The sequence below is a fragment of the Denticeps clupeoides genome, chromosome 4 (genome assembly GCF_900700375.1).
Source record: "Denticeps clupeoides chromosome 4, fDenClu1.1, whole genome shotgun sequence".
Taxonomy (NCBI): domain Eukaryota; kingdom Metazoa; phylum Chordata; class Actinopteri; order Clupeiformes; family Denticipitidae; genus Denticeps; species Denticeps clupeoides.
In genome coordinates this window covers 28755909-28782607 of record NC_041710.1, presented here as the reverse complement: position 1 = coordinate 28782607, position 26699 = coordinate 28755909, and the positions used below count along the sequence as shown (strand labels likewise).

At 44.7% G+C, this 26699-nt stretch overlaps 1 protein-coding gene across 3 annotated transcripts; it reads right to left on the bottom strand.

The window, feature by feature from the left end:
* Positions 1–717: 717 nt before the first annotated feature.
* chrnb5a (cholinergic receptor, nicotinic, beta 5a) lies at positions 718–17986 on the bottom strand. 3 transcript variants are annotated; one of them, XM_028975161.1, is made up of 9 exons: positions 17882–17986; positions 8892–9023; positions 8497–8739; positions 5541–5686; positions 5356–5400; positions 4881–4990; positions 2296–3259; positions 2067–2209; positions 718–1558 (listed from the first exon to the last, which is right to left on the bottom strand). In XM_028975161.1, exons 3-9 carry the CDS (start codon positions 8546–8548, stop codon positions 1543–1545), a joined length of 1476 nt encoding a protein of 491 aa, XP_028830994.1. In that variant the 5' UTR covers positions 8549–8739; positions 8892–9023; positions 17882–17986; the 3' UTR covers positions 718–1542. The 3 variants fall into 3 exon arrangements, with proteins under 3 accessions (XP_028830994.1, XP_028830995.1, XP_028830996.1); XM_028975162.1 differs by lacking the exon at positions 17882–17986 and adding an exon at positions 9121–9253; XM_028975163.1 differs by lacking the exons at positions 8497–8739; positions 8892–9023; positions 17882–17986 and adding an exon at positions 6352–6509.
* Between the last annotated feature and the right edge of the window lie 8713 nt (positions 17987–26699).

Below are 26699 nucleotides of genomic sequence, written 5' to 3'. Positions count from 1 at the left end.
GGGTTTGTCACGCTTAAATGCGTGTCTCTGTTTGTCCTTCTGTCCTGCCACGATCTCGCTGACTCTTCTCTTTACCATGTTTTCTGTCTCTGATGCTACCCCCAGTCCTGCCCGTGATCATCTGTTTACCTTATTTGCTCGCTTGCAGCCAAGCTGTCAGGCTCTGTGACCACCAAGAGACATACACACAGACTTCCCTTAGTTAAACCGCACCCACACATACACACACTCCACCAGAACACATTCAAATCACAATCTTTACAAACACACTGAACAAAGCACTGTCCCCAAACACTGCTCTCTGGGCGCCTGTCATGGCTGCCCACTGCTCACTCAGGGTGATGGGTTAAATGCAGAGGACAAATTTCACTGTGTGCACCGTGTGCTGTGCTGCTGTGTATCACATGTGACAATCACTTCATTTTATCACTCTTCAGCTACCTAATAATAATAATAAAAAAAACATACCTGAGGGGACATACCACAGGGTGCACCGTAGGGTCAAATACTATACTGAAATACAGTACTGACAGCATCTGCAAACTAATTTGATACACACCTGATATAAAGTTGCAGTGACAATAATATAAAGTGGCCAATAATATAAAGTGGCACACACTGAAGTCACCCAGTCACAAATCATACATGCACATCAATCACTATGACAATCACGTTTTATTGGCCACAAACAAATCAATGATCATGTAACAAAAATCAGTGCATTTAAAGTGATTGAAATGTCCTGTCCTACTTGTAATTAAAATACAGCTTGTTTACTGACAACAAATTTCTTTTGCCCTTCTTATTCAGCCCTTCCATTACAGGAATGAGGAACCTAGTCCATGGAGGGTATTGTGTGGGTGCTACTGATCCAATAATAAAGGTGAGGAGACCCACACTGCCCCTTTGTGGATCAGGTTCCCCACCCAGATCTACCAAAAGTAACAGAACTCTGTGAGAATATGTGAAGAGACAGCATAAATGTGATGGTGGCTTTATGAGACTCTTTTGGACGATCCTCAAACACAACCCACTTACTAGGGCCTGTGGGTGGTCTGTACAGGCCTAACTCAGATCTGTTGAAACTGAGGAGGTTTGTGATTCCCTGTACTATCCTGAGCTGAATGTGTGTGTGCAGTTTTCCAATAAACACTTAACTAAGAGCCAGTCCACAATAATGACTCAATTCATGACATGTGAATTATGTTTGGCAATATGGCAGCACAATTAATAATGTAAAGTTCAAGCTGTAAAGGCAGATAAGTGTTGGAAGGACCTCCGTACCTAAATTAGACCAACACAAAGCTTCATAACACTGTGTATTAAGTTATTAGACACTTGGTCAGTCCAAATGTCTTCCTGTTTGTTTTTCTGCAGGCATATATGTGCTATATATGCATTTTGAGATTCAACAGGACCTGTTTGTATTGCTGTGCTGGTTAAAAAATCATGTTGAGGTGAGGAAGTTATCTGTCCATCATGTTCACAAGAATCCAGAGGAACCCAGGTGTGTTCCTGTAGATGGCTGTATCCAAAATGCACTCAAAAATCTCCATATCTGAAACACACAGTTGACAGAATTCAGCCCTGTGTGGATCTGTGGCACAATTACAAAAGTGACAAGACAGATTCCACTAAAGTTGCAGTTCATCAATCATCACCAGTCATCACATTTTGAGTCATTTTAAATTGTTACATCTGCATCGTGATTATTTCTGCAGTGCATTTTTATCTTATTGCCAGGAGTCTAAGTAAGGTTGAGAAAAGTACTGGTGACATGAATGTGACCAACACAACACTAGGCAGGAGGTTTTAATGTTGTGGCTGATCATCGTATGACACTTTATTGCAACAAAAAAAAAACACCTCAAGAGAATTTCAGCAACTGCCTTGTAATTAAACAAAAAACAATTATGACATAAAAGCATTCATTGAGAGTTGTGTGTATTATGGATTAGGTTTAGTCATAACACGATAATCCAGGATTACTTCTTTATTATAATCCAAAATAGATAGTATGGCCAAAACAGCAACACTAATAATTCATGTAGTGCTTATGTTCTCACTCGTCCTCTGCAGGTGGTGTGTTGTAGCTTTGGAACAGTGGTTGGACGAAGAGGCCCAGTGTTCCAACTACACACACCAGGATAAAGATCCACAGGAATAGACGGTCGATCACCATCGCCACATATTTCCAGTCTTCAATGATCTGCAGCACAACATACAATTGAATTAAAAGCCAGACATTGCTTGCTCAAGTATGCCACAACTAAGTCTAGCCAAAGCTAGCCATACCCCTTCATCATCGTCTTCAGTTTTCATATGTTCTGCAATGAATCTCACACCCTCAATGGCCTCATCCACAGCTGCATTGTGCCGGAATCTTATCCTCTGCCTTATCTCTGAGCCTTCAGGTAGCTCGCCTATGTGCCACTGACCCCCACACATGCCTCCAGGCTCCTCGCTGAGGTAAAAGGTGTCCACCTCCGGCCGTCCAAGCTTGGCGTCTGATGAGAAGGACGCTCTCTGGTGCTTGCGGCGGAAGCGCTCGCGCACATTTGAGCTACCGGGGCGCCGCATGAACAGGAATACGGGCAGGCGGTGAAGGAAGACCCGCTTGACCCAGTCGGGCATGCGGTGTGTGCTCGGAGAACGGTGATGGACGTTGAGAACACACACACTTGTCACGATTGAGAACGTGACCAGCACCATGGTGAACATCAGGTACTTTCCAATGAGCGGGACCGCCAGCGAGGTAGGGGGGACAATCTTGGAGATCAGAAGGAGGAAGACAGTGAGGGCAAGCAGGACTGATATGCAGAGGGTCATCTTCTCTCCACAGTCTGAGGGTAGGTAGAAAACCAGGATGGCCAATGAGGTGATGAGCACACAGGGGATGATCAGGTTGATGGTGTAGAACAGCGGCTTGCGTTTGATGACAAAGTCGTATGTCACATCAAGATAGGTGATGTCGTTGGGGTCCTCGTTCTTGCGTCCAGGCAGCGAAACAATGTCCCACTCGCCACTGGGCGTGTAGTCGTCACGACTGGCAAAATCAGAGGTGAGCACCAGATCGAGCTCCGTGTGGTCGTAGGTCCAGGAGCGGAACTTGAGAGTGCAGTTCTGCTGGTCGAAGGGAAAGTCCTTCACCTCGATGGCACAGGCGCTTTTGTAAATTGCAGGGGGCAGCCAGAAAATGTCCCCCGTGTTGGCAACAACGGCATTGCAGTAGAACGAGACCTCATACACACCGTCCGCACTGAGAGAGGAAAAGAAAGGCGAATGTCAACATTGCACCTCTACAGACCCTCAGCATGTGAAGAACGTAGGCTGTCGCCTTGTACCACCTCATCACCGCCCCAAATGAAAGGCTCCTATCGTTCTCCTCTGACCCCCCTCCCTTCTCCTTCCCTTCTTTCTTTCTCTATTTTTACATTTACTGTGCAGCTCTGTTTTTTTGATATTGTTGTTTTTTCAGATACATTATATTGGTTAGTTGTATTACATTTAACATCCATTTTATTTAACATTCTGATCCTTCAAAAGCACCTGGTAAATCTGCTTTTGCCCCATAACCAGCAGAAAAGGGTTAAAACTGTGGAGTAAAAACTGTGGATGACAAATCATATTTCAACCTGGTGATTAGATAATGATCATATCACCCGATCATATCAGCAAGAACATGATGACTGAAGTTTTATAATTCATATTTATGTTCTTATTCCCTGTCACAGCCTGCAGTCTTTAAACGTTTTAATAAAGTATAGAGATTTCTGTAAACACCTACTGAGGCAATGAGCATTTGAACTGAAACCCTCTCACCCTGACTAAACTCAGGGAGAAGAAAGACAGGAGAGAAAAGGGAGACAAAAGGCAGAATACGTCAAGACAGGTCTGAGGCCAAAGCTCAAGTAGAGGTCTCGGGCAAAACCCTTTCATATCTCCTCACTCCAGCTCTGGAAGAATGAAGGGTGCGTGTGCGCCTGATTAATATTCATTAATTAACCCGGCTCCTAATCCGGCCTCCTCAAAACCTATTCAAGCGGTTTTCAATTAAAATCACCATAGAAACACAAGACTTATTTTAGCAGCGGATTTCACGCTTCAATCAGTCCATACAACATGGAAATCAAATGAACGCATCCATGAAAACTACACGCCCAGTTACGCCGTTAACGATCAAATCCGGAATTATTACATGTGACACTGATATGCTAAATATGTTTTCAAACCACTTGTTTAATTTGGGAGAATTTTCCAAAGCAGATTCTAATAATCCTAAATACGTATGATATGAGGACAGTATATGAGGTGCAAAGGGGGGACAGTAATGGAAGTTCCACATGATGCCCTAATTCTGCTGATATACAATATTCCAGCATCTGATGCTGGAGTCCCTGTTCTGTTTGATTGACCAACAAGAGATTTGTAGAAGAGGCAAAGCTACATTTAATTTTAACCTTGTTTTCTACTAACTGGTGAAAATTCATTGGTTGCCTTTGTTGGGTTAATATGTTGTGGGAAGGGCTGTTTGATTATTGGGAATGTAGACGTTAGCACATCCCTTCTGGTGGGTTTTTTTCATCAAAGGACCATCAGTTACCAACTCTTATCCCCATGGAAGAGGAACTCTCGCATGAGGGAATGTTGGCCCTTCCTCCAGTGGTGTAACAAAGGCGATTCAGAAGCTGTTCTGTGGCTTCTGGTGTCAAACATCACTTTATGCTTTTCCTCTAGACTCAGAGACTCAGATATCAATCAGGAATCAAGTGACCAATCAACACAAATCTGATTAACCATCACAGAGATTTACATTTTTTAAAACCATAGCTTGGGATGCGATTTCTCAATCCCACAACGACACCCAGACAAGCCCTTACTTGTTGTAGAGCACAATATCAGGAAGCCAGATAAGATGTGATGGGATTCGTAGTTTTTTTATTCCATCGTATTCGTCAGGATTCCACATGAGCCTGTAGTCATTCCACTCCTAAATGAGGAAAAGCACACAAAACATACACAGCGTGTGTACACATGTATGGTCTTCCACCCCATTTGTACTTTTATCCCAGATTCTGGCCGACATGATGCAGGGCAAAACAACACTATCTCTATTTATCGCTAGACGAGGAACCATTCTGATGCACGGCAGAACATGACAGCTGCTGTAGGCACCGTATCCTCGTATGCAAGGAGTTTTAATAAAAATTGCAAAGCAAGAGCTCAGCATAACAACCAATCACACTAACGTCTACGCAGAACTGACACACGAACGTTGGCAAAAACTGTTCGTTACATGAGAAAGAGTGTTAAGAATAATATTCAAAGGGGTGTTTCTGGGAATGTCAACCTTACCTGCGTGAGCCACACATTCGTAGTCATGATCTGTTCTCTCTCATTCTGTAAAGGGCATGAATAAAAAATATCATGTCTACACGTGCACTGCTGAGTGTGTGTGCTTAATTGTGCAACGTGCAGTTATGTGTTTGCTAATACGCATAAAAAACAATTGATTGAATGGGTGTGTGGGTGTCATTTACCACACTGATGAGCTGTGCCAGAGACACCTTAATGCCAATGGTGACCTGCTGGCTCTTGTTGACGGCGGGCCGGATGAGTTTGTTGTAGCGCTCTGGGCCCAGCAGATAATCAACCAATCTCTCTTCCGCATCGGCGGCCAAAGCCACTGTGACGGGGCAAGAAAGACAATTTAATATTTCATAGCTGTGCAACATCCAGCTCGAGATTCAAGATTCAAAGCGTTTATTGTCATATGCACCACAGAAGTGAGCTTTCCTACCTTTTCATCAAATGCCAAACTTTTAAATATATTAGAATTAATATGTAAAAATAAATAAATACATTTTGCAAGAGAGCTTAATGTGCAAGAAATTGTGCAGTTTACAGAGTTAAAGTGAAATATGCAAATCTGGCACAATAGGATAAATAAATGTACATGTATTCTGTAAGAAAAAGAGGATGACCCCGTGGTCCATGAATAGATGACATACATTTCCTTATTGTTTGAACATTTCTGTTTAAGGGCTTTTAAGGGTTACGTAATCAAAGGCTGAGAGGAAACAGCACTGAACTGTTTCAAAAATCCCCGTCCAGCCCCGGAATTAACATCTGCCCACCTCTACTGATCATGTCCCACTCGGCCTGTCCTGATCTGAGTGTGCGAGCTTGTTTTCTCTGTCTAAGTCACTTGTGATGCCATTCACCCTGCGGCAACTGTATGCTCATATCAGTGTCTTTGTGTGTCACAGCTGGATAATACACACACACACACACACACACACACACACACAGTGATGTGCTTCAGATTTCTGATTTCTTAAAACATACAACCTTTCCACTTCCCAGTCCTTTCTTTCTTTCTTCTATCGCGACGCTGGTCTTTCTCCCTTTTTCTACCCACAGCACACACTTCAGGCTCAGTGGAAGGGGGGGTGGGGTGTGTTTCTCTTATGTTCTGCACTTTTGGTCCAGAGCAGCACCATTCATCATCTCTTGCTTTTATCTTGCATTCATCTCTCAGCTCTCCCCTCCAGTCGTTAAACAGACATCCTCACCAGTCCTGGTGGAGAGTTTCTCAGGCTGAAAATGGTTTTAGGAGTTCAGTAGCCACATCCAAGGCTGTGGTAGTCAACCCTCACACTCATACGGAGTTCGTTAATACTTAATACAACAAAGAGAAAGTCCACAAATCAAACACTAATATAAAAAACAGACAGCGCTTTTTTAAAAATGTGAAAGAAATACAATTCAATTGAGGTCATGCATCAGCAGCAGAATTCTGTCCCCAAAAGGCCTCCTTTTTGAACAAATGGGGTCTGAACAGCAAACGGGACGAGCAGGCTGCAGTTTCCTAATGTGAGTTATCCGGATGGCTCCAGAGGCTGGGTTCGTGTCTGCCATCCCACCACACTTGTTTTGTATGGACACAAGTGTGTATTTGAATGTAGGCTGAACGTCCGCAGTCAGGAGGGTGAAGTCCTTTTTCCCTCGCCACTGTTTCCAGGCTGTTACACACATTCGCAGTTCTGCGTTATTCCAGTTGCAGCACGCTACATATCACATGTCATACACTCATTACACACGCATACACACAGTGATTTGCCTTGAAAAGGGATACAAATAGTTTTTTGCACAGCTTTTGGAATGAACACGAAAGAATAATGAAAGTTTTCTTGTAGAAAAGACAGGAAAAAGCTAATTATGGTGAAAAAAAGTGACTACAGGTACTAATCCGTAAGTTCTGCAACCCAAAATGGCCCTCATTTGTCAAACTGGGCGCAAAGTTTTTCAATGAGACACACTGTCAGTGGCAGTGGTGGCCTAGCAGCAAAGGAATCAGACTTGTAACTGAAAGGTTGTGGGTTCAAATCTTGAACCGCCAAGGTGCCACTGAGGTCCCCGTCCCCACACACTGCTCCCCGGGCCCCTTTCATGGCTGCCCACTGCTCACAAGGGTGATGGGTTAAAAGCAGAGGACACATTTCGTTGTGTAGACCTTGTCCCCGGCTATGCTGCGTATCACAATGACAAGATTACATCTGTAAAAGGACACTGTACGTTACTATATGCGTCTTCTGGGTCCCTCAGCTGGTTGTGTGCAGGAAATTGACCTGCTGCTGAGCTACAGCGGAAACACTGGCCAACAGAACGCTGGGCTAATGGCACGAGGCAGAGCTGAGTGCGGAGAGCACTTTCCATGGCTAATGCTCCCATGGAAGGGCTTCAAAATCTTCTGCGCCGACAGCATGCCTGGTCAAGTGATTTTTATCCGTGTTTCAAGTTCCACGGAATTTTTGTCCAAGAGCGAGGTTACAGATGTCTGTGGACTTGCTGTTACAAAGAGGATGTGTAACATTGGCAACTCATTTTCTGATGAAAAAGGATTACTCGATAATAATAATACTAGGACAATATTTAAAATGTAAGTCCACTGCCAATACACTTAGGGGTCTTAAATGTGGAGAACATGAAACCACGAAACGATGGCATATAAAAACTGCTACAAGACTCTCTCTCTCTATATATATATATATATATATTTTGTGAAGTGAAGTGAAGATGATTGCGCCCACAGTGCATCTGACGCACACACACGCACACACACACACACACACACATACACACAGGGCCACATAGAAGATACACACAGGTGCACTCGGGGCAGTGAATTATTTAAACTGCCCGCTTAAGAGTTGTCATCTCTCTGCTTTCAGAACATGTAAATGGCTTTAATCACACACTGATGCCCCACTCTGCGTGCGTGGGTGCCGATCTAAATGAATAAGAAAAACGACAGTTGACTCTTCACTATTCTTTAACCTTGCGGTATTAAAGTGCAGTAAAGTCAAAGACTTGAAAGTGTCAAAAACGACGTGCAATTTGTATAAAGCGCTAATCCAGAAATGCGCGTCACCAGAAAACGCGACGGCGACCGGCGACCGGCGACCGGCGCGCTCCGCTCCGCCGCGGACTTACTGGGCAGCAGCAGCGGCAGCAGCGGCAGCAGCAGCGCCGGGGTCCCCGCCATCGCCCGGTCCCGGAGCGTCCGCGTCGACTGGGCGGTCAGGGTGGGGCGGAGCGGACGGTCCTCCGGCGGAGATCAGCGCGGGCCGTGCGTCACGCGCGCGGCGTGGAGAGGTGACATCGGGGTCGCCTGGAGCTCCCGCTCGCATCCGGCGTCCGTGGGCTTGACCCGAGAAGGTGGGGGCGTCGGTGGGACTAATGGGAATATATAGGTGGACGTCAGTGTCCCGGCGAGGACGTGCCGCCGCCGGCGCGCGGACCACCACCCGTTTCCGGCATGTGGAGTTAAAGTCGCTCCGTCCCAGAAGGCGAAAAGTTTGAACGGGTCGAGTCAACTCGCTACTCACCGAACTCGAGAAACGAGCAGAACCTCGCCGCGGACGAGGCTGGAGAAGATAGAAGAGCTCGGTCCTCTGGTGCGCTCCCACGCATCTCCACGGCGCGGGACTGGTGGAGCACGTGGTGCGGACCTGCGGACACTTACATCGAAGAAATATAAATATTAATCTGCCTGCTGTAAGTATGGGAGGATGCCTTCATAATAATGCAGTCACCCCCCAAAAAAAAAACACAAACCTTCAGAGGCACCCGGGGAAATATAATCCAGGGACGTGATTGGGTGAGATTTGTTCTTCTGGTTCATGATATTGCCACATTTAGCCAAGATAAACGTACATCGAATCAGCTCCGGGGAATGTATTTGTTAAACACACAACTGTACACATGATTGTAAAATTGTGCAGACCCAGATATATTTACCAGAAATCCAGAATTATGGGACACTGACTCACAGGGGGAGGGCGGGCACCAGCTCACTGCAGGGCATCTTTACCAAGTAGGCAGGGGAGATGTAAAATTATACCGATATAAATAAATCGCACGTGCTGTGATAGGTATTGAACTTTTGTTGTTTGACATACTGAAAAAATTCATAATCTCAAAAGTGGCTTCGGTTTGGAGGGAATGGATGACGGTGGTTCTGACAGTCAGTGGACTGTCAATACCGTACAGGCCAAAAGCTTGGACACACCTTCTCATTTAATGTGTTTTCTTTATTTTCATGACCATTTACATTGGTAGATTCTCACTGAAGGCATCAAAACTATGAATGAACACGTGGAGTTATGTACTTAACAAAAAGTGGAGACCTGACCTCCACAGTCACCGGACCTGAACCCAGTCGAGATGGTTTGGGGTGAGCTGGACCGCAGAGTGAAGGCAAAGGGGCCAACAAGTGCTAAACACCTCTGGGAACTCCTTCAAGACTGTTGGAAAACCATTTCAGGTGACGACCTCTTGAAGCTCATCGAGAGAATGCCAAGAGTGTGCAAAGCAGTAATCAGAGCAAAGAAACTAGAATATAAAACATGTTTTCAGTTATTTCACCTTTTTTTATTAAGTACATAACTCCACATGTGCTCATTCATAGTTTTGATGCCTTCAGTGAGAATCTACCAACGTAAATGGTCATGAAGATAAAGAAAACATATTGAATGAGAAGATGTGTCCAAACGTTTGGTCTGTACAGTATGTCAATAGTCGCAATAAATGAAGCTGGTTATAAGTGTGTTTATTAACTTAAAATTTGCCATAAACAAAAGACAATAAAAGGAACTCCTGGGAAACCAAACTCATTATCCTTATATGGACTTCCTGGGATCAGGTGCAGAGGGTGATCAGGTGGTGGGGAATGATCACGGGGAGAGATCCCGCCAGGCCATGGGTTTCGGAAATTCTTTTATCCAGTGCTTTTTTATCGCTGGTTTATGTCACGCTGTCACATCAACTTATCATGGCCCTGCCCCCGGACGTTATGGAGACAGGATGATAAGAGGAGATAAGGAAACTTCTACAGCGCTCTGAAAGTCAGCCTGTGTTGCCGGGTTTCATTATGATCTCTCCCTTAATGAAACATCCCTGCAGAGCACTTGGGAGCTGGGATGTAGATGATGTCTGACAAGTGGCTCTTCGAGAAGCTCCATCTTCTCCTCTCCTGTTTTTTCACTGTATTTCCACACCCTTCATGAGAAATGTCCGCCGTATGCCACCAGTTGACAGTGGCGGTGCCGCCATTAGAGTGCTGACCATGTGCCAACTGACCACTCACCATGAACAGGATTCTCAACACACACGGGCTCCAGAAAGAGCTGTTGTGTGTTTTCACAATCCCGCAATGCGAAGATTTTATGTGTTTTGTTTCATAGTTACATAATTATTAAAGTGAAGTGAAGTGATTGTCACTTGTGATACACAGCAGCACAGCACATGGTGCCGCAACGAAACATGTCCTCTGCTTTTAACCATCACCCTTGGTGAGCAGTGTGCAGCCATGACAGGCGCCCAGGGAGCAGTGTGTGAGGACGGTGCTTTGCTCAGTGGAACCTTGGCGGATCGGGATTCAAACCGGCAACCTCCTGATTACGGGGCCGCTTCCTTAACCGCTAGGCCACCACTGCCCTAATTATGGTAATATCGTCATTGAACAATGAAGATTGTTGTTATCCATGAGGATTGAAGATTACCAGTGCAGACACTCAGCATGTGGTGGTTTTCATAGGGGTGAACTGCAAGCAAGCCAAGACTGCCAGTCAACAGATGTTTTACCTCAATGAAACGTGAACTGAGACTGTTCTGTGTGGCGGTTGCATATTTCATATTTCTGCTTTTAGAGTTGGCAGTTGGCATTTCAATGATACCATTTATGCTTGACTCACCACCACAAGGAAAACAGGTAAATGATAAAGCAGGTCGGGATTCGAACCAGGAACCTGCTGATTACGGGGCCGCCCTACCTTAATCTTAAAACTAAAGTTTGCTCTAATATTTAAAACTATTCAAGAGGCTCTGTCACGACCACAAGGAAGGGGAGGACCCAGGAACAGATGCTTAAAAAATTTATTGTCATGAAGGACAAACAAACATAGAGGTCTCTGTTTGGGAAAATGGAGTGAGGAACGTGAAACGGAAAGGCTCACTCGCACCGGGGGACAGTCCACACTCGCACCACGTCTGAAAAAAACGCACTCCCACACAATCCACTCACACGACTCAGACTTGACATGTGGGCGAGGTCCGCTCTGGACCTGCCAGACCACTGACCAGTCACAGTAAAAACGCCGGCTCGGCCACGCACATGACACATGCACAGGACTCGCCCTCAACCCTCGCACAAACGGTGACGGACAGAACAGTAATCCCGGACCCAGAACACGGGGGCGGGTTCTCTTTTAAAGGAATGACGCCAGGTAAAGGAAATCAGGAGGGGGCGGGGCCTGCACTCAGTGAGTGTACAGTACAGTACAGTAGACAAAAAATTTATTGTCATGAAGGACAAACAAACATAGAGGTCTCTGTTTGGGAAAATGGAGTGAGGAACGTGAAACGGAAAGGCTCACTCGCACCGGGGGACAGTCCACACTCGCACCACGTCTGAAAAAAACGCACTCCCACACAATCCACTCACACGACTCAGACTTGACATGTGGGCGAGGTCCGCTCTGGACCTGCCAGACCACTGACCAGTCACAGTAAAAACGCCGGCTCGGCCACGCACATGACACATGCACAGGACTCGCCCTCAACCCTCGCACAAACGGTGACGGACAGAACAGTAATCCCGGACCCAGAACACGGGGGCGGGTTCTCTTTTAAAGGAATGACGCCAGGTAAAGGAAATCAGGAGGGGGCGGGGCCTGCACTCAGTGAGTGTACAGTACAGTACAGTAGACAAAATGCAGCTGTGTTAATGCCATTATCACATAAAGATTTAAATGACTTAATGTTTCAAATTAATTGCAAAGTGATAGAGTGAAGAAAAAAAATATTTTGACAGCACTAATATAAATGTTTACAAAGGGAGGAAATGTAGAAATTATTGTGGGACCACAGGGTCATCCTCTTTTTCTTACAGAATAAATGTATTGTTACAGGGTGACTGGGCAGCAGATTTGGACACATTTAGAGGTAAAGAAAAATGACGCAGATTCTGCGATGATACAACTGACGACACAAGGAGAACTGAGTACCACAAGATCTGTAATTTACTGTACCTAATTTCTCCCTAATGGGTCCGGTTGAGAACTAACATTGTATCGAAACGGTAAAACACAAAAGGGTTAAACACGTACAATCTAAACCTTTGGAGATTTCCACAGCTTCCACCATGTCTTGGCAGCCAACAGAGGTGAAGGTCCACAAACTCTATCATTGACTTCAGTTGCGCAAATCAGCACTTTACAGAGTGAATGTAATTATGAAATTAAGCAAAATGTATTTGCTGGAAGTCAGAAATGTAATGAAAGAGATAATGAATGAGCATCCGCATCTGTCAGGGATACACAGTTGAGGCAGATAATCAGTCAAGTAGGGTGTGGAATAGCAAAGGCATCTTTGCAAAGCTTTGGTGGTATAGTGATGAGCATTCCTGCTTCCCAAGCAGTTGACCCGGGTTCGATTCCTGGCCAATGCAGTTGACCTTTTAGGTTGCAGTGGTGGCCTAGCGGTTAAAGGAGTGGTCCCATAATCAGAAGGTTGCCGGTTGGAATCACGATCCACCAAGGTGCCACTGAGGTGTCACTGAGCAAAGCACCGTCCCCACACACTGCTCCCCAGGCACCTGTCATGGCTGCCCACTGCTCGCCAAGGGTGATGGTTAAAAGCAGAGGACACATTTTGTTGTGTGTGCTGTGCTGCAGTGTTTCATAATGACAATCAATTTACTTTCACTTAAGACCAGAACCATCAGACATATGCAAAGTATAATTTTTTAACACAAGACTGTGCAACATCATGAAGTGAGGTGAGGCAGTTCACACAAACTCACTCACAGGCAAGCTGAGGCGAGCAGCCTGCAAAACTCATCTGGTCTCGCAGTAGCGACAGCCAAAGCGCCTCCAACCACACAGCTACGCAACATGAGCTTCTACTGTGTAGCTGCACAGCAACACACATGATAACCAGGCAGCGCAAATGCGATCAGAGGAGGATGAAGCTATTTTAAATCAATGAAGAAAACACAGAACAAGGTGGAGAACAGTGCAAAAATATGAACAGAACAAAATAAATTCATTTTATTTTGCAGGTCCCTAAATTACTATACTTGTTGGGAGGAAGCATTAAAGATTGATAAATACTGCAGAAATACATGAATTGCTGGAAAGACATGAGGAGCACAGCAGGCTCAGCCTTCGTCATCATCATCGATTCATCAACTCAGCCAATGAATCCCACAGTTGTAAAAAGCAGGTCAGCGCGACCCTGAGCCTGAGAAACAGGACTAAGCGGTTAAGGATTGTGTGTGAGTAAGAGTGAGTAGTAAAGAGAAGCTGCCTGTGGTGCTGACTCATATGTCAGGTGTGCGGAGTCTTGTCTGCCATCGTTTTATTATGGGCTTGTAGGACACCCTCGAACACAAATAATCAAAGATCGTCCCTTTTTCAGCTGTGCTGTTGTGACATATTGCGCATGTGGATTAGAGTGGGTTTGTGGGTGAAATGTCACTGGACACTTGTCTCAGCAGCTCCATGCATAACATTACGATGTTATCTTCAGTCATAGAAGCTGCGAGCACCTCTGCCAGGCCACAGAAGCAAGACAAAACTGAGCAGACAAAAAATGTATGGAAAAGCTAATAAACTAAGAGATCAAGGTGAGTTAAAACCTTATTTTAAAAAAAAAACTTATTTTAAAAATTATAAAAAAGCATTATTTATTTTACTTGAACATGACCTGTGACTGTGGTGACCAGGTCTCCACTTTTTGTTAAAAAAACTTTTTGCCTTCAGTGAGAATCTACCGATGTAAATGGTCATGAAAATAAAGAAAACACATTGAATGAGAAGGTGTGTCCAAACTTTTGGCCTGTACTGTATGTTATATAGCACTGTCTATTGTTGCTACTTGGATGAGACTAATGGACAGGATGTAAAAGTCATATTAACTGCACAAGTATTGATGTATTAAGTGCTGGTGAATAAATATTTTCATTGAAAGATGCTTTTAATTTTATGGGTTTTTGTAAAAAATCCTACATTCATAAACGTGAGTGATGTGAACTTGTCGACAGGATTAATGCAGTTTTCTGAATTATTGTGATACAAAAGTCTAAGAATGTTGTGAGTATGTGAGTTTGTTTATGGACATGGACACGATCACAATGTTGCTCAGACTGGTCACATCCATCCCTAAAACCCATAATTTAAGCACACAGACTGTCTTGGTTCACTGGCTGAGCCCCAGGCCATTTCTACTACCATGCTAATTTGTTCGCCCAGCGGAAGCGGAATGAAATTTGGAATATGTTAAAATGCTAATGCCCTGCTGCCCTGTTTAGGCTTGGATGCATCCCCACATGTGCTTTTCCATGGAGCAGCTGATGAGCGATCATGACGCGAGGAATGTGACAGTGACAGCGAGACAGTCTCGTCAGCTTAGAGCACAGAAGTGACTGGCTGTTGAATGCATGTGATGTGTTTCTAAAGGATGAATAATAAGAAAAGTTGTAGATCAACTTTTCAGCATGCCACCTCACTCAAAATATTTATTTTTTTAATTTAATAAAACATGTTGATCAATGTTTGGCAGAGGAAAGAAGATTATCAACCTAATGTGATAATCTGAAGTGAATATGTGTTCGGAAAAAAATCTTATCAGGCATTCCTGATACTTTATGTTGACGTTTATATAGGATCACAGTGATCTTGACTGGAATGCAAATTCCAAACCACATTGAGGTGTTTTAGGTCAAACACTATTATATACACTGCTCAAAAAATAGAGGGAACACTTAAACAACACAATGTAACTTCAAGTGCTTCAAGTCTATCATCTTATTTGTCTCTTCTGGAAAGGTAGGAATCTAGACTTTGTTTAATGTCTTTTTGTAAGCTCAGTTGTAGGCCTGTGTTGGAGTATCAATTGTGTGGTGTGTGTATTGAAAGGTAGATTGTGTTTAAGCAGCATCAAGTGTCGTGTAATCATTATCTTACTGAGGTGGTCAATGAGTGATAGTTTTGGGTTCCCCTGAGGTGTAAATTAGGGGTCAGGGTTTAGGGATTTATAGTGAAGGTCAACAGTTGTCAATCCAAACCTTGCATCTTTTTCTTACAGACTTAGTAAAACATACTCACACTGCAGAGGCTCTGTTACCAACAACCTCATCTACCCCACCCTGTCATCTGCTTCTCAAACAAGAGTGGTAGGTGGTCTCTGGAACCGTCAATCTAAAAAGCTGACTTCATCTCTGGCTTCACTACTCTCCACTCCCAAGACTTCCTGGTGCTAACAGAGACCTGGATATCCCCTCAGAATACAGCTACACCTGCTGCCCTCTCTTCTGCCTACACGTTCTCCTACACTCCCCAAAAACTGTTATAGGAGGGGGTACTGGCCTTTCAATATTGGTCCTTCACATCACTGCCTCTCACATCTTAACATCTCTTTGTTTGAATTCCATGAAGTCTCAGTTTCTTCTCCTGTGAACATCCTTCTCATTGTCACATATCGCCCTCCAGGGTCACTAAACAAATTGGACACTCTGCTCAGCATTTTCTCCTTAGACACCCCTCTAACTCTCCTTGGTGACTTCAACCTTCCACTAACCAAACTCCAATCGTCTTGCCTTCTTCCTCTTCTTCTTTTTCCTTAACCAACAGCAACATCTCTCCCACACACAAAGGAGGGAATGTCCTGGACCTGGTCTTCTGTCGTCCTTCTCCAACTTCTGACCTTTCTTCCACTCCACTTTACATCTCTGACCACCACTTCCTGACCTTCACACTCACTCTACCTACAGGATACACGACTATCCCCCATCCATCCTTCATTCGACTCAACTTTCACACTGTCTCACCTTCATCTGTATCTTCCTGCATTCTTTCACATCTCCCTACCTCTGACTCTTTCTTCTCCTTACCACTAGAGACAGCCACTAACTCTTTCCCTTTCTATGGATCACCACTGTCCTTGATCTTCTAAACCCTAAAGGACTTCTCCCCCTGCGCCCTGGCTCTCCAGTACATTGCACAGCAATCGAAGAGTACTACGAACAGCGGAAACCTACCGTATTACCAGAATCTTCTGCGCAAATTTTCCACTAACCTTAGTACTGCTAAAACTCCACAACCTTCAAAAAATCCACAACATATTCTTATCTCTACTCAACCCTCTAACTCCCCCTACCCCATCTTCCCTAATTTATGATGATTTTGTCAACTTCTTCACAGGGAAGATTGAACAAATCTGTAAGACATTCTCCACCACAAATCCTACTCTACCCTCCAGGGTAGATTCTACAACTGCTCTAAATAAATTTTCAAAGCTCACATCAGATAAAATACTTCAGATTTTATCTACAGGCAATCCAACCACCTGTCCACTGGATCCAATATCTTCCACAATGCTCCAAACCATCTCTCCTGACCTCCTTCCTTTCATTTATTATATCATAAACAGCTCAATCAGCCATGTACCATCTGCCAGGGTTCTTCCAATTCTAAAGAAACACACAGCTGATCCCACTGCCTCATCTTCAATCAGCCAAAATACACCCATGTCACGCCTCTTCTCACCTCTCTCCACTGGCTCCCGGTAGCTGAGACTGAAAATTCCCTCTTCACGGGGTCTCCGATCCCAATCAACTCTATTCTCCTTTGTTGTCCCTGGTTGGTGGAACAACTTGCCCTGCTCCATTCGACTAGCCGAGACCACTACCATCTTTTAAGAAGCGGTTGGAAACCCCCTTATTCAAAAAGTATTTCAGACAAATCTAACACTTACACATGCACACACACTGCACAAAATAAATAAATACATTTCGTCTAGCACTTTTTCCGAGCTTGTTCTTTTTCTGACAAGTTAGGCCTTATCAGGGCTCTTAGTTTTGTAAATTCAAAATCTATAGAAATCAAACGAGAATTGCTGGTGTCTTCCTCTTGTAAGTCACTTTGGATAAAAGCGTCTGCTAAGAAAAGTAAAGTAAAGTAAAGTAAAATAAATTAAAGCTGATCCTACAGATGTCAACAATTAATGACCAGTTTCTCTCCTGTCATTTCTTTGTAAAATCCTTGAGCGGTGTGTCTACAATCAGCTATCACTTCATCTGTCACTGAACAACCTCCTGGATTCTAACCAGTCTGGTTTCAGAACAGCTCGATGTACTGAGACTGCCCTTTTGGCTCTTTCTGGGAAGCTACATGCGGCCAGATTGGCAAAACTCTCATCTGTACTCAATCTGCTTGACCTCACTGCAGCATTTGACACAGTTAATCACAAGACTCTTTTGTCAATCCTGAAGAGGCTTGAAATTCATGGCTCAGCATGGCAGTGGTTTGCTTCCTACCTTGATGAGCGATCTTATCAAGTAGCTTGGAAAGGATCCACCTCTGCCTCCCGTAGACTCTCTACTTGTGCCCCTCAAGGCTCGGTGCTAGGTCCTCTCCTTCTCCCTCTATACGAGATCACTTGGTGAGGTCATTTCCTCACATGGATTATCCTACCACTGCTATGCTGACGACACATGACTCATCTTCTCTTTACCTCCCTCAGATCTACATGCTGCTTCTAAAATCTCTGCATACCTAACTGACATCTCATCTTTGATGGCAGCCCATCACCTCCAACTCAATCCCACCAAAACTAATATTAATTTCCAGCAGATTCTTCACCACATCAGGATCTTGCAATTTACTTAGACAACTCACAGCTCTCTCCTTCTACAACAGCCCGCAACCTTTGAGTAACAGTAGACAGCCAACTCTCCTTCTCTATTCACATCAGCAATCTTTCCCACTCATGTAGATTCCTTCTCTACAATATCAGACAAATCTGTCCTTAACTGTCAACAGAGGCCACCCAGTTACTGGTACAGTCCTTCATAATCTCACAACTGGATTACTGTAATTCCCCTCTAGCTGGTCTACCACTATGTACCATCCGACCTCTACAACTCATACAAAATGCAGCAGCACGACTGATCTTCAACCTTCCCAAATTCTCCCTCTGTTCCCTCCACTGGCTCCCAGTAGCTGCACGCATCAGATTCAAAATACTGATGCTGGCCTACAAAGCCAAACAAGGAGAAGCACCATCCTACCTCACAGCCCTTATTACATCTCGCACTGCACTTCGTATACTCCGAGCCTCCAGCACTGCTTGCCTGGTCCCTGCATCTCTCATCATCTTGATGCTTCCACCCCTTTGATCTACGAACGTGAGACCAGCATTAGCCACAACATCCAAGAATGTTGATGTTTGAGTAAAAAATAACAGGACAAGAAGGTAGATGAACAATCAGACAGTTAACATAAAGGAACAGTCTTACTTGAGGAAAGCAGGACAATGATCGACCAAGTCTTTGTGAGAATACAACAAACAATGACTGAACAGGGATCGACGGCCATCTTGTCTATTTCACCTCAATTCCACATCCAAAGGTCACTTGCCGGGGGCCCTCAGAACCAGGGTGTTGAAACAAACGATCCCCATCCCAGTGTTTGAACTGTGGCCCCAGTGGCCCCAGCGCCCCCTCTCCTCTGACTCAGAGAATAAGGTCCTCCCTCTAAAGAATGTGGACATTTTTTGATCACTGTGTTTGTCTGTGTAGCTAACTGCCTTGTGTTTCTATCCTTAATTATGCACACATAACCCTCATATAAACTGGAACGCACATACCATATTGACATGGTACCCAATGTGTAGGTCCTGGTGTTATGTTCTACCTACTACTGTACACGACACCCACAACTACAATCTGGTGTGCGTGTGAGCAGGAGACGAATGGAAAATGGCCCTTAGCACTGCATCTGGGTATTATAAGTACCGTGTGATGCCCTATGGCATCCAATGCCAATGCCAATGCCCCTGCTGTTTTTCAGGGCTATGTCAATGATGTCTTCAGAGATATGCTGACCCAATTTGTCGAGGTGTACATGCAGCTGACTGCAGCTGTGCTTATAACCTGTTCCCAATCCTGACAGCGCTTAAGAACCGCAGTTTTCCGCCCCTTCAGAAGGCGGGCTCGTTTATGTTCTTTCATTTAGTTAAACGATTTTCGGCCACCAAGCCGCGTTTATGTTTGTTTATTGTTTGTTATAATAAAACCCCTTTCCAGCATGTCAGACCTCTGCGCTTCCTTTCCCCGTAAGTCCGTAGTCGTGACACAGTCAGTAGTTACAGGGACAGTCTCCCCCGGAGCAACTTAGGGTTAAGTGTCTTGCTCAGGGACACAATGGTAGTAAGTGGGATTTGAACCTGGGTCTTCTGGTTCATAGGCTAGTGTGTTACCCACTAGGCTACTACCACCCACACGGTGGTTCTAGTGGTGGTTGATCGGTTCTCGAAGGGGTGTTCAATTCCTCCCTTCTGCCCTCCAGGTTGCAGAGGCCCTCTTCCAAAACATGTTCTGGGTCTACAGCATCCCAGACAATGTCATCTTCCCTGTAGCCCCCAATTTACATCTCACGTTCTTTAAGCGACTGGGAATCATGGTAAGCCTGACATCGTGTTATCACCCGGAGGCTAACAGTGAGACGGAGAGGACAGTGAAGGAGTTGAGTAGTCAGCATGACTGGGTGGAATATTTAGTCTGAGCAGAGTATGCCCAGAATTCCTTGCCTAACTCCTCCACTGTCTTAATACATTTGCAATGTGCGCTTGGCCGCCAGCCCCCTCTGTGTCCCTGGGACAGGGAACTGTCTGATGTGGCTCACATAGACCAGTGGTTAGATGGGCGGAGGGGGTCTGGGAGGGGTCACACACTACCTTACGGACAGCAATTTGCCATTTTAAATCCCAAGCTGACCATTGGGGAAGGGAGATGCCTGAGATCAGGTCTGGCTCGTAACGAGCGACCTATGTCTCAGACTCCCCTGCACAAAAGTCACCCCTCGTTTTATGTCTCAGATTAACCCAGTCATATTTAAATGAAAACTGCCCCCTAACCTACGTATCCATCGTGTTTTTCATATTTCACTCCTTAGGCCAGTCACTCTGGGTTCCCTGCACAGAGACGATGCAGCATTTACTTTCAACCCCTCAGAGATCATTGTTTCTTTTCTTCCCCCTAGGGCGCGACACTGGCTGATATTATGGTCACTTTTGAATGCTGCCAGTGCTTTCACTCTAGTGGTAGCATGAGACAGAGTCTATAGCCCACACAAATGGCTCTGGTAGTGCAACTCATCCAGGATGGCACATTAATTCGCCACTGGCACCCTGTGCGCATCTGAGCACCTGTGACAGATGTGATACAGTCTGGAGACGCCGTGGAGAACGTTCTGCTACCTGCAACATCCTCCAACCTTACTGGTGTGGCAGTGGGTCAGTAACGGTGTGGGGTGGTACTTCTTTGGGGTGCTGCACAGCCCTCCATGAGCTCACCAGAGGTAGCCTGACTGCCATTAGGTACCGAGAGGAGATCCTCAGACCCCTTGCAAGACCATATGCTGGTGCGGTTGACCCTGGGTTCCTCCAAATGCCTCATGCCTCATCTCATGTGGCTGGAGCGTGTCAGCAGTTCCTGCAAGATGAAGGCATTGATGCTATGGACTGGCCTGCCATTCCCCAGACCTGAATACAATTGAGCTCATCTGGGACATCATGTCTCGCTCCATCCAAGTTCAGGGGCACACTTGCTGACATAGCTGGGTCTGGGAAGGACACAGGAGCTTTAGAGACGATGAAGGGAAACTGCAGGTGAGGGGAAATGTGAACAGGAGTGCACTGGGGTGCATTGGGATGTACAGTTAAGCTCCTCAGTGAGAGGTGGGACACAGGGCAGAGGGGATGGACGTGGGTTTACTGTGGCAGAGGAGTACAGGACTATGGCTGTCTTGACAATGGGCAGGAAACGAGGGGTTTGGATCGTTGAGGGCAGAAGAAAGATTCAACAACGTTCGGTCATGGAACCATTTAAGGTGGAATTAGATTAGAGAAATCAAAAATCAGGCTACAGCTAAAATTATCATCAGTTATGGAGAAAAACCAACAAAGAGGGGCAGCGTCCAAGATGGCCACCTGCTTGTTGGCCACCTGTTTGTTGACCTCCTGCTTGCTTGTCCTCCATGTTGGCTCTCTGGCGGGACAGCGGCCTTGATGTTTTTTTTCTCAATCCCACAAGCACTACAGTCAGCCTGTCTATTGCATAGAGTCGACTGCAGGACCCAAACACAAAGTAAAGATTGTTCACTTTCCAGCCCTGCAGCTCACAAACGGAAACATAATGAAATTAAATATGTAAACAATAATGGTAGCCATCAACATTCTTGGATGTTGCGGCTAATGGTAGCATGTCTGTAAAAACGCAACTAACTATGCAACCTGTAATCTCACAATTAGATAAGTCAATAAAGAAAGCTCATTAATCATATATAACCCATAACAAACCTGAGATTACCTGAAATCCAGGCTTCTTAACATAATTCCAAACTAATTTATTCTCTGTCACAGCTTGATTTCCTCTAAGGTGAAGTGATTGTCACATGTGATACACAGCAGCACAGCACACGGTGCACACAGTGAAATTTGTTCTCTGCTTTTAACCATCACGCTTGGTGAGCAGTGGGCAGTCATGACAGGCGCCCGGGGAGCAGTGTGTGGGGACGGTGCTTTGCTCAGTTGCATCTCAGTAGCACCTTGGTGGATCGGGATTCGAACCGGCAATCTTGTGATTACAGGGCCGCTTCCTTAACCGCTAGGCCACTACTGCCCCACTAGGCCAAAACTGCCCCTGATGCAGCGCAGGTCTGCACTGACAGGAAGTCCATACGGGATCTGGACTTTTGCATATCATATGTCACATCGAAATTACACATATCTGAAGAATCCTCCCATTCACCTTCACTTTAGTGACATTATTTAGTCAATTATTCTTGTTGCTGTACAATCACTCACTCACTTTCTGTAACCACTTAGTCCTGTCCTACTCAGGGCGGGGACACACCCACCACATGGCATACTCGCACATTCAAACCTACAGAAAGTTCAGAGTCACCAATTCACCTAGTGTACATGCCTTTGGATGGCAGGAAGAAACCCACACCAACGTGGGGAGAACATGCAAACATCTTACATCCCTTCCATCATTTGAGCGTGTGTCCTGTTTATGTTTTAACAACCGCTACCATTTGTTCTTAAATCTAATTTACAGGCTACTCCTTGACTTAAGAACCCCTAGATTGTTCACTAAATTCGCTATATTCACTAAAATTATGGATATCGTAAATTGGGGTGGTAGTAGCCTAGTGAACTAGAAGACCCAGGATCCAATCCCACTTATTACCAGGGTGTCCCTGAACATCCTGAGTGTCTCCAGGAGGACTGTCCCTATAACTACTGATTGTAAGGGCATCTCATCAATGCTGTAAATGTAAGTGTCTGATAAATGCCATAAAAGTTTACAATCCTAATTTTGGTGAGAAGACATATTTCAGACAGACCCAGTAGCTGCATATGAACAGGCAAGTTTTCACTGGTAGGGCTGACATCATAGAGCAGCGTGAGGTGAGCTGTCACTGGAGATGAGGCAGACAGAAACGCCACCGACAGCCGATCCAGGTCAGGTTAACTAACTGCAGGCCCAGTGCATAACTGCAGCGCTGACCTGAGGGGTGTGACTGTACTCATGCTTCGGCTCCCAGCCAGTCACTGCGAATGCAGAGTTTGCTGTGGGTGGTGCAATATAAAAGCAAGCTGACAGTAAGTAAATTGATTAAAATTCATTTTGGTGGACAGCCATAGCTCTTCTGCTGGGGGGTGGAAATAATGCGTCCGGGGGCAGGGGAGCGCGGGCGTGTCGTTATAAAAGTTCCCCGAACAATGATGATCTAACCCTCCGGTTTCCACTGCTTTATAAAATCAGCAAACTAAACAACAAGTTCCTGGCGCCTTTTGATTTAAAGATTAGAAATAAAACAAAAACTTGACTGCAAAATGATAGAAAACTGTTTCGCCCAGCCTAAAGGTGAAAACATGTCTATAACATGAATTCTGCTCATAAGTTCAATTCAAAGTGCGTAATAATAAGTAATTATTACAAAAAGAGGTAATGAATCAGCTTTGTTAACCCAGTTTTGTTAAATCCTCTCATCCTTCTTCAGCCTTGTTGATCTGTCAAAGATGAACAGATGTTGTACATTGTATTAGTGTGTGCACGGTATTCAGAATCCTACTCCTGTGAGTCTCTGATGAAGAGATGAGGGTTGGAGTTGAATTCATCATGAACGGATTCTCTGTTCGGCTCCACCCCGCTTATTTTTCCTCTCGCACACCTTCCTCCTCCAGAGGCGCTTTGATGGGACAAACCCCCATTATTTCTAAATGAATGCAGGACGCAGGAAATTACGCACAAAAACACAAATGAATCTGGGAGAGATTCTTCTCGGGCCCACAACCCCTGAAGCAGTCCTGCTGGCGGTGCCACAGATTTGTTCATCATGGATCCGTTAAACCTAGACTGAATCAGTGTGAAGTATGAGCACTAAATTCTGCACATGGGATTATCAGGAACCGTTCGATCCCTGCCCGTCCGGGAAATAACCTGAGCACCGGAGACGCTGTGGTCAGCAAGAAGGTAAAGGGGGGTATAGAAATGGAGAAATCAAGGAAGGTAATATGTGATGGGTTGGCAGACGACTGATCTTCTAAACCTGTGAGACCAAACAGCTGGAGAGGCCTTCTGCAATGCAAATTAACATTTTTATTGTGACCCATGGCAATGTTAACTACCATGACTTACCATTAACCAGCATCTATTTTTGTACTCTAGGGACTCTACTCTAGTATGCACTTCAAAATGTTCAAGATGGCCACACTGTGCCTGTTTATTCTGTTTATATGATTTAAAAAAAAAAAAACAAGTGGCTGAGCACAAAACAGTGTCTCCCTACACTCAGCAGTTGAGTGTCTAATACCGGAACCCAGAGCTCTGTTGCAGGCACCCATATATACTGACAACTACAGAGGGGGCGTGGCCTGCAACCAGGGAGTTGTTCGCAGTACCTTGAGGGATCTGCCAGACATGCAGGTATGTTTTAAAAGTCTATTCGATTTTCTTGTGGAGAGCCTTTCCAGGTATAAAAAAGGAGAGGACAAGGCATCCGTGTCTCCTTATTGTGTCTGAATAGTTAATAGCTCATTTCCCCTTCAAACAAGCTTATAGGTTCTTTTTAGTCCTGTGAGTCAGGAACTGTACCGGACCAACTCCGAACACACATCTTTTCCTCTGAAACTGATGGTGGTGTCGCTGTCGTCCCACGCTGAGCCATCAAGGTCAGTATGACAGCGCAGGGGTTTGCATGCGGTGAGGCGATATTTCAGCAGTCATGTGACATGCCCATGCACATGGGCTTCACTGAGAGCGAGAGCAGTCCGGTCCTTTGGAGACAGGCTTAGACTGGTTCAGCTAAAGAGAAAGGAAAATAAATTTTAACTAAGGGGCTCTAAGCAGACGGGTTACAGAAAGAGCAAAATAGTCCCACTGCTGACATTTGCAGACAGACTAAAAATGGAATGCTGGCCGAAAGGATAAGTAAATTCATTTTATTGAATGTAAACTGCATAAACTGCACAATATGCGATTATTGTGCACACACGTTAAAATGCAGTCTTGTTAATGGTTTCAAAGCAAACTGAACAGATGTATAAACACTAATAAAGTTAACCTAGTCACTTCAAGCACTCCCTTACTCAGTAGCTTCATTCTATACAATAAATATGAGACTTTCTGTGGTCTTGTACCCACAGCAGTAGATCATATGAAGAAAACGCTGCAGTACTAGTTCACTATATCCCAGGCTGTAGTATAATAGAAAAAAAGTCCATTAAGCAGCAGTCAGACTGACAAGATTTACAATCCCTGTCAGTTTACCACCGTACTTTGCCCATTTAAAAAAAAACGTGAATTTCCCACCCAGGGACTCACTTTTCAAATGATGATCAGCAAATCACCCTCTTAAAGGGACATTATACCTGAGATCATATTTTGCATATCTATTACAGTCAAAGAAATGTGATATGAAATCACAAGCAGCAGATAAGAATAAGGGGTAGATTTTGTCTAAGATTAACTGAAATCTGCTCAATCATATTTTGCTAGTAGCTGATGTGCATAATGACACTCATCAGTAAAAATGCTGAGTAATGTAAGCTGTAAGGGGTTACGGGACAAGACACACATTATTTATGTCATTAAACGGCAGCAATATTGTGTTGCACATTAGCAATTAGTTTGAGTTACAATTAACTATTAAACATTACAAAGAATGAAACACCATATTTACAAGCCTGTTCAGTGTAGGACACTACAATGCACCTCAGTTCACATCATTTTGCAAAACTAGGATTTTAATATCAAGCAGAGCAGATGGTACAAAATCCACTTCCGAGCCCCCTGATCTGGATGTCAGCAGTAAACAGGCAGAGGAGGTGATTGGGTTTATAAGAGATTTCCTGGCCCTCCTATGGAAGCTGGCAAGCACTGATGCTTTCAGACAGTGTGTTTGCTGAGCTGGAGACAACATGGTCTCATAATAATCACAGATCAATAAACACATGCATTATTTCAAACAATCATAGAGCCCCGACAACTCTCTGCATTTCCCTAAGACGTAATGATGTGTGAAAGCATTTCTGGGTAAAGTGCAATCTCTCGTTGTAATTAAGGTGTCACCATCTAGCGGCCCATCGCAGTACTGCATGATGCTAGCATGAGATCAGCAATCAAGTCCACTGCCTTGTGCTGTACCCAGTCTGCATTACAGATGTATGTATGACAAGCTGCATGGCTTATAACATGTCAGCAGCTCTCTTCTTTAATCAGCCATTGGCAGCAATTAAAAACTGTGCAATTATGAAGGGACTTTAGGCGATAAGACACGGGTCAGCATGAGCCAGTCACAGGCTCACTGTTTTTCCCTTAATTGAACCACGTTTGGCAAGTTGTGATATCTCCCTGTTGCACTTTTGAAAAATGTTAGAACCTGCAGTCTAACAATCACAATTTGACCTGTTACACCATTTTTTCTGCTCCCAACATGCATCACTTGGTGCGTTTCACACTCCCAAGTGCCACTGTAACAATATAGTCTATGTTATTCACTTCTCCTGTCAGTGGTCAATGTTGCGTGCATAAAATAAGAGCAGAAATAAGAGAAGCAATGTTG

Excerpts from the sequence above, each read along its gene's own strand:
- chrnb5a (XM_028975161.1), bottom strand. The coding sequence starts at position 8,548 with ATGGCGGGGACCCCGGCGCTGCTGCTGCCGCTGCTGCCGCTGCTGCTG. Across the intron at positions 5,401-5,540 it reads TGGCACAGCTCATCAGTGTG|AATGAGAGAGAACAGATCAT; the intron begins GTAAATGACACC and ends TGCCCTTTACAG. Across the intron at positions 2,210-2,295 it reads CTGAAGACGATGATGAAGGG|ATCATTGAAGACTGGAAATA; the intron begins GTATGGCTAGCT and ends GTTGTGCTGCAG.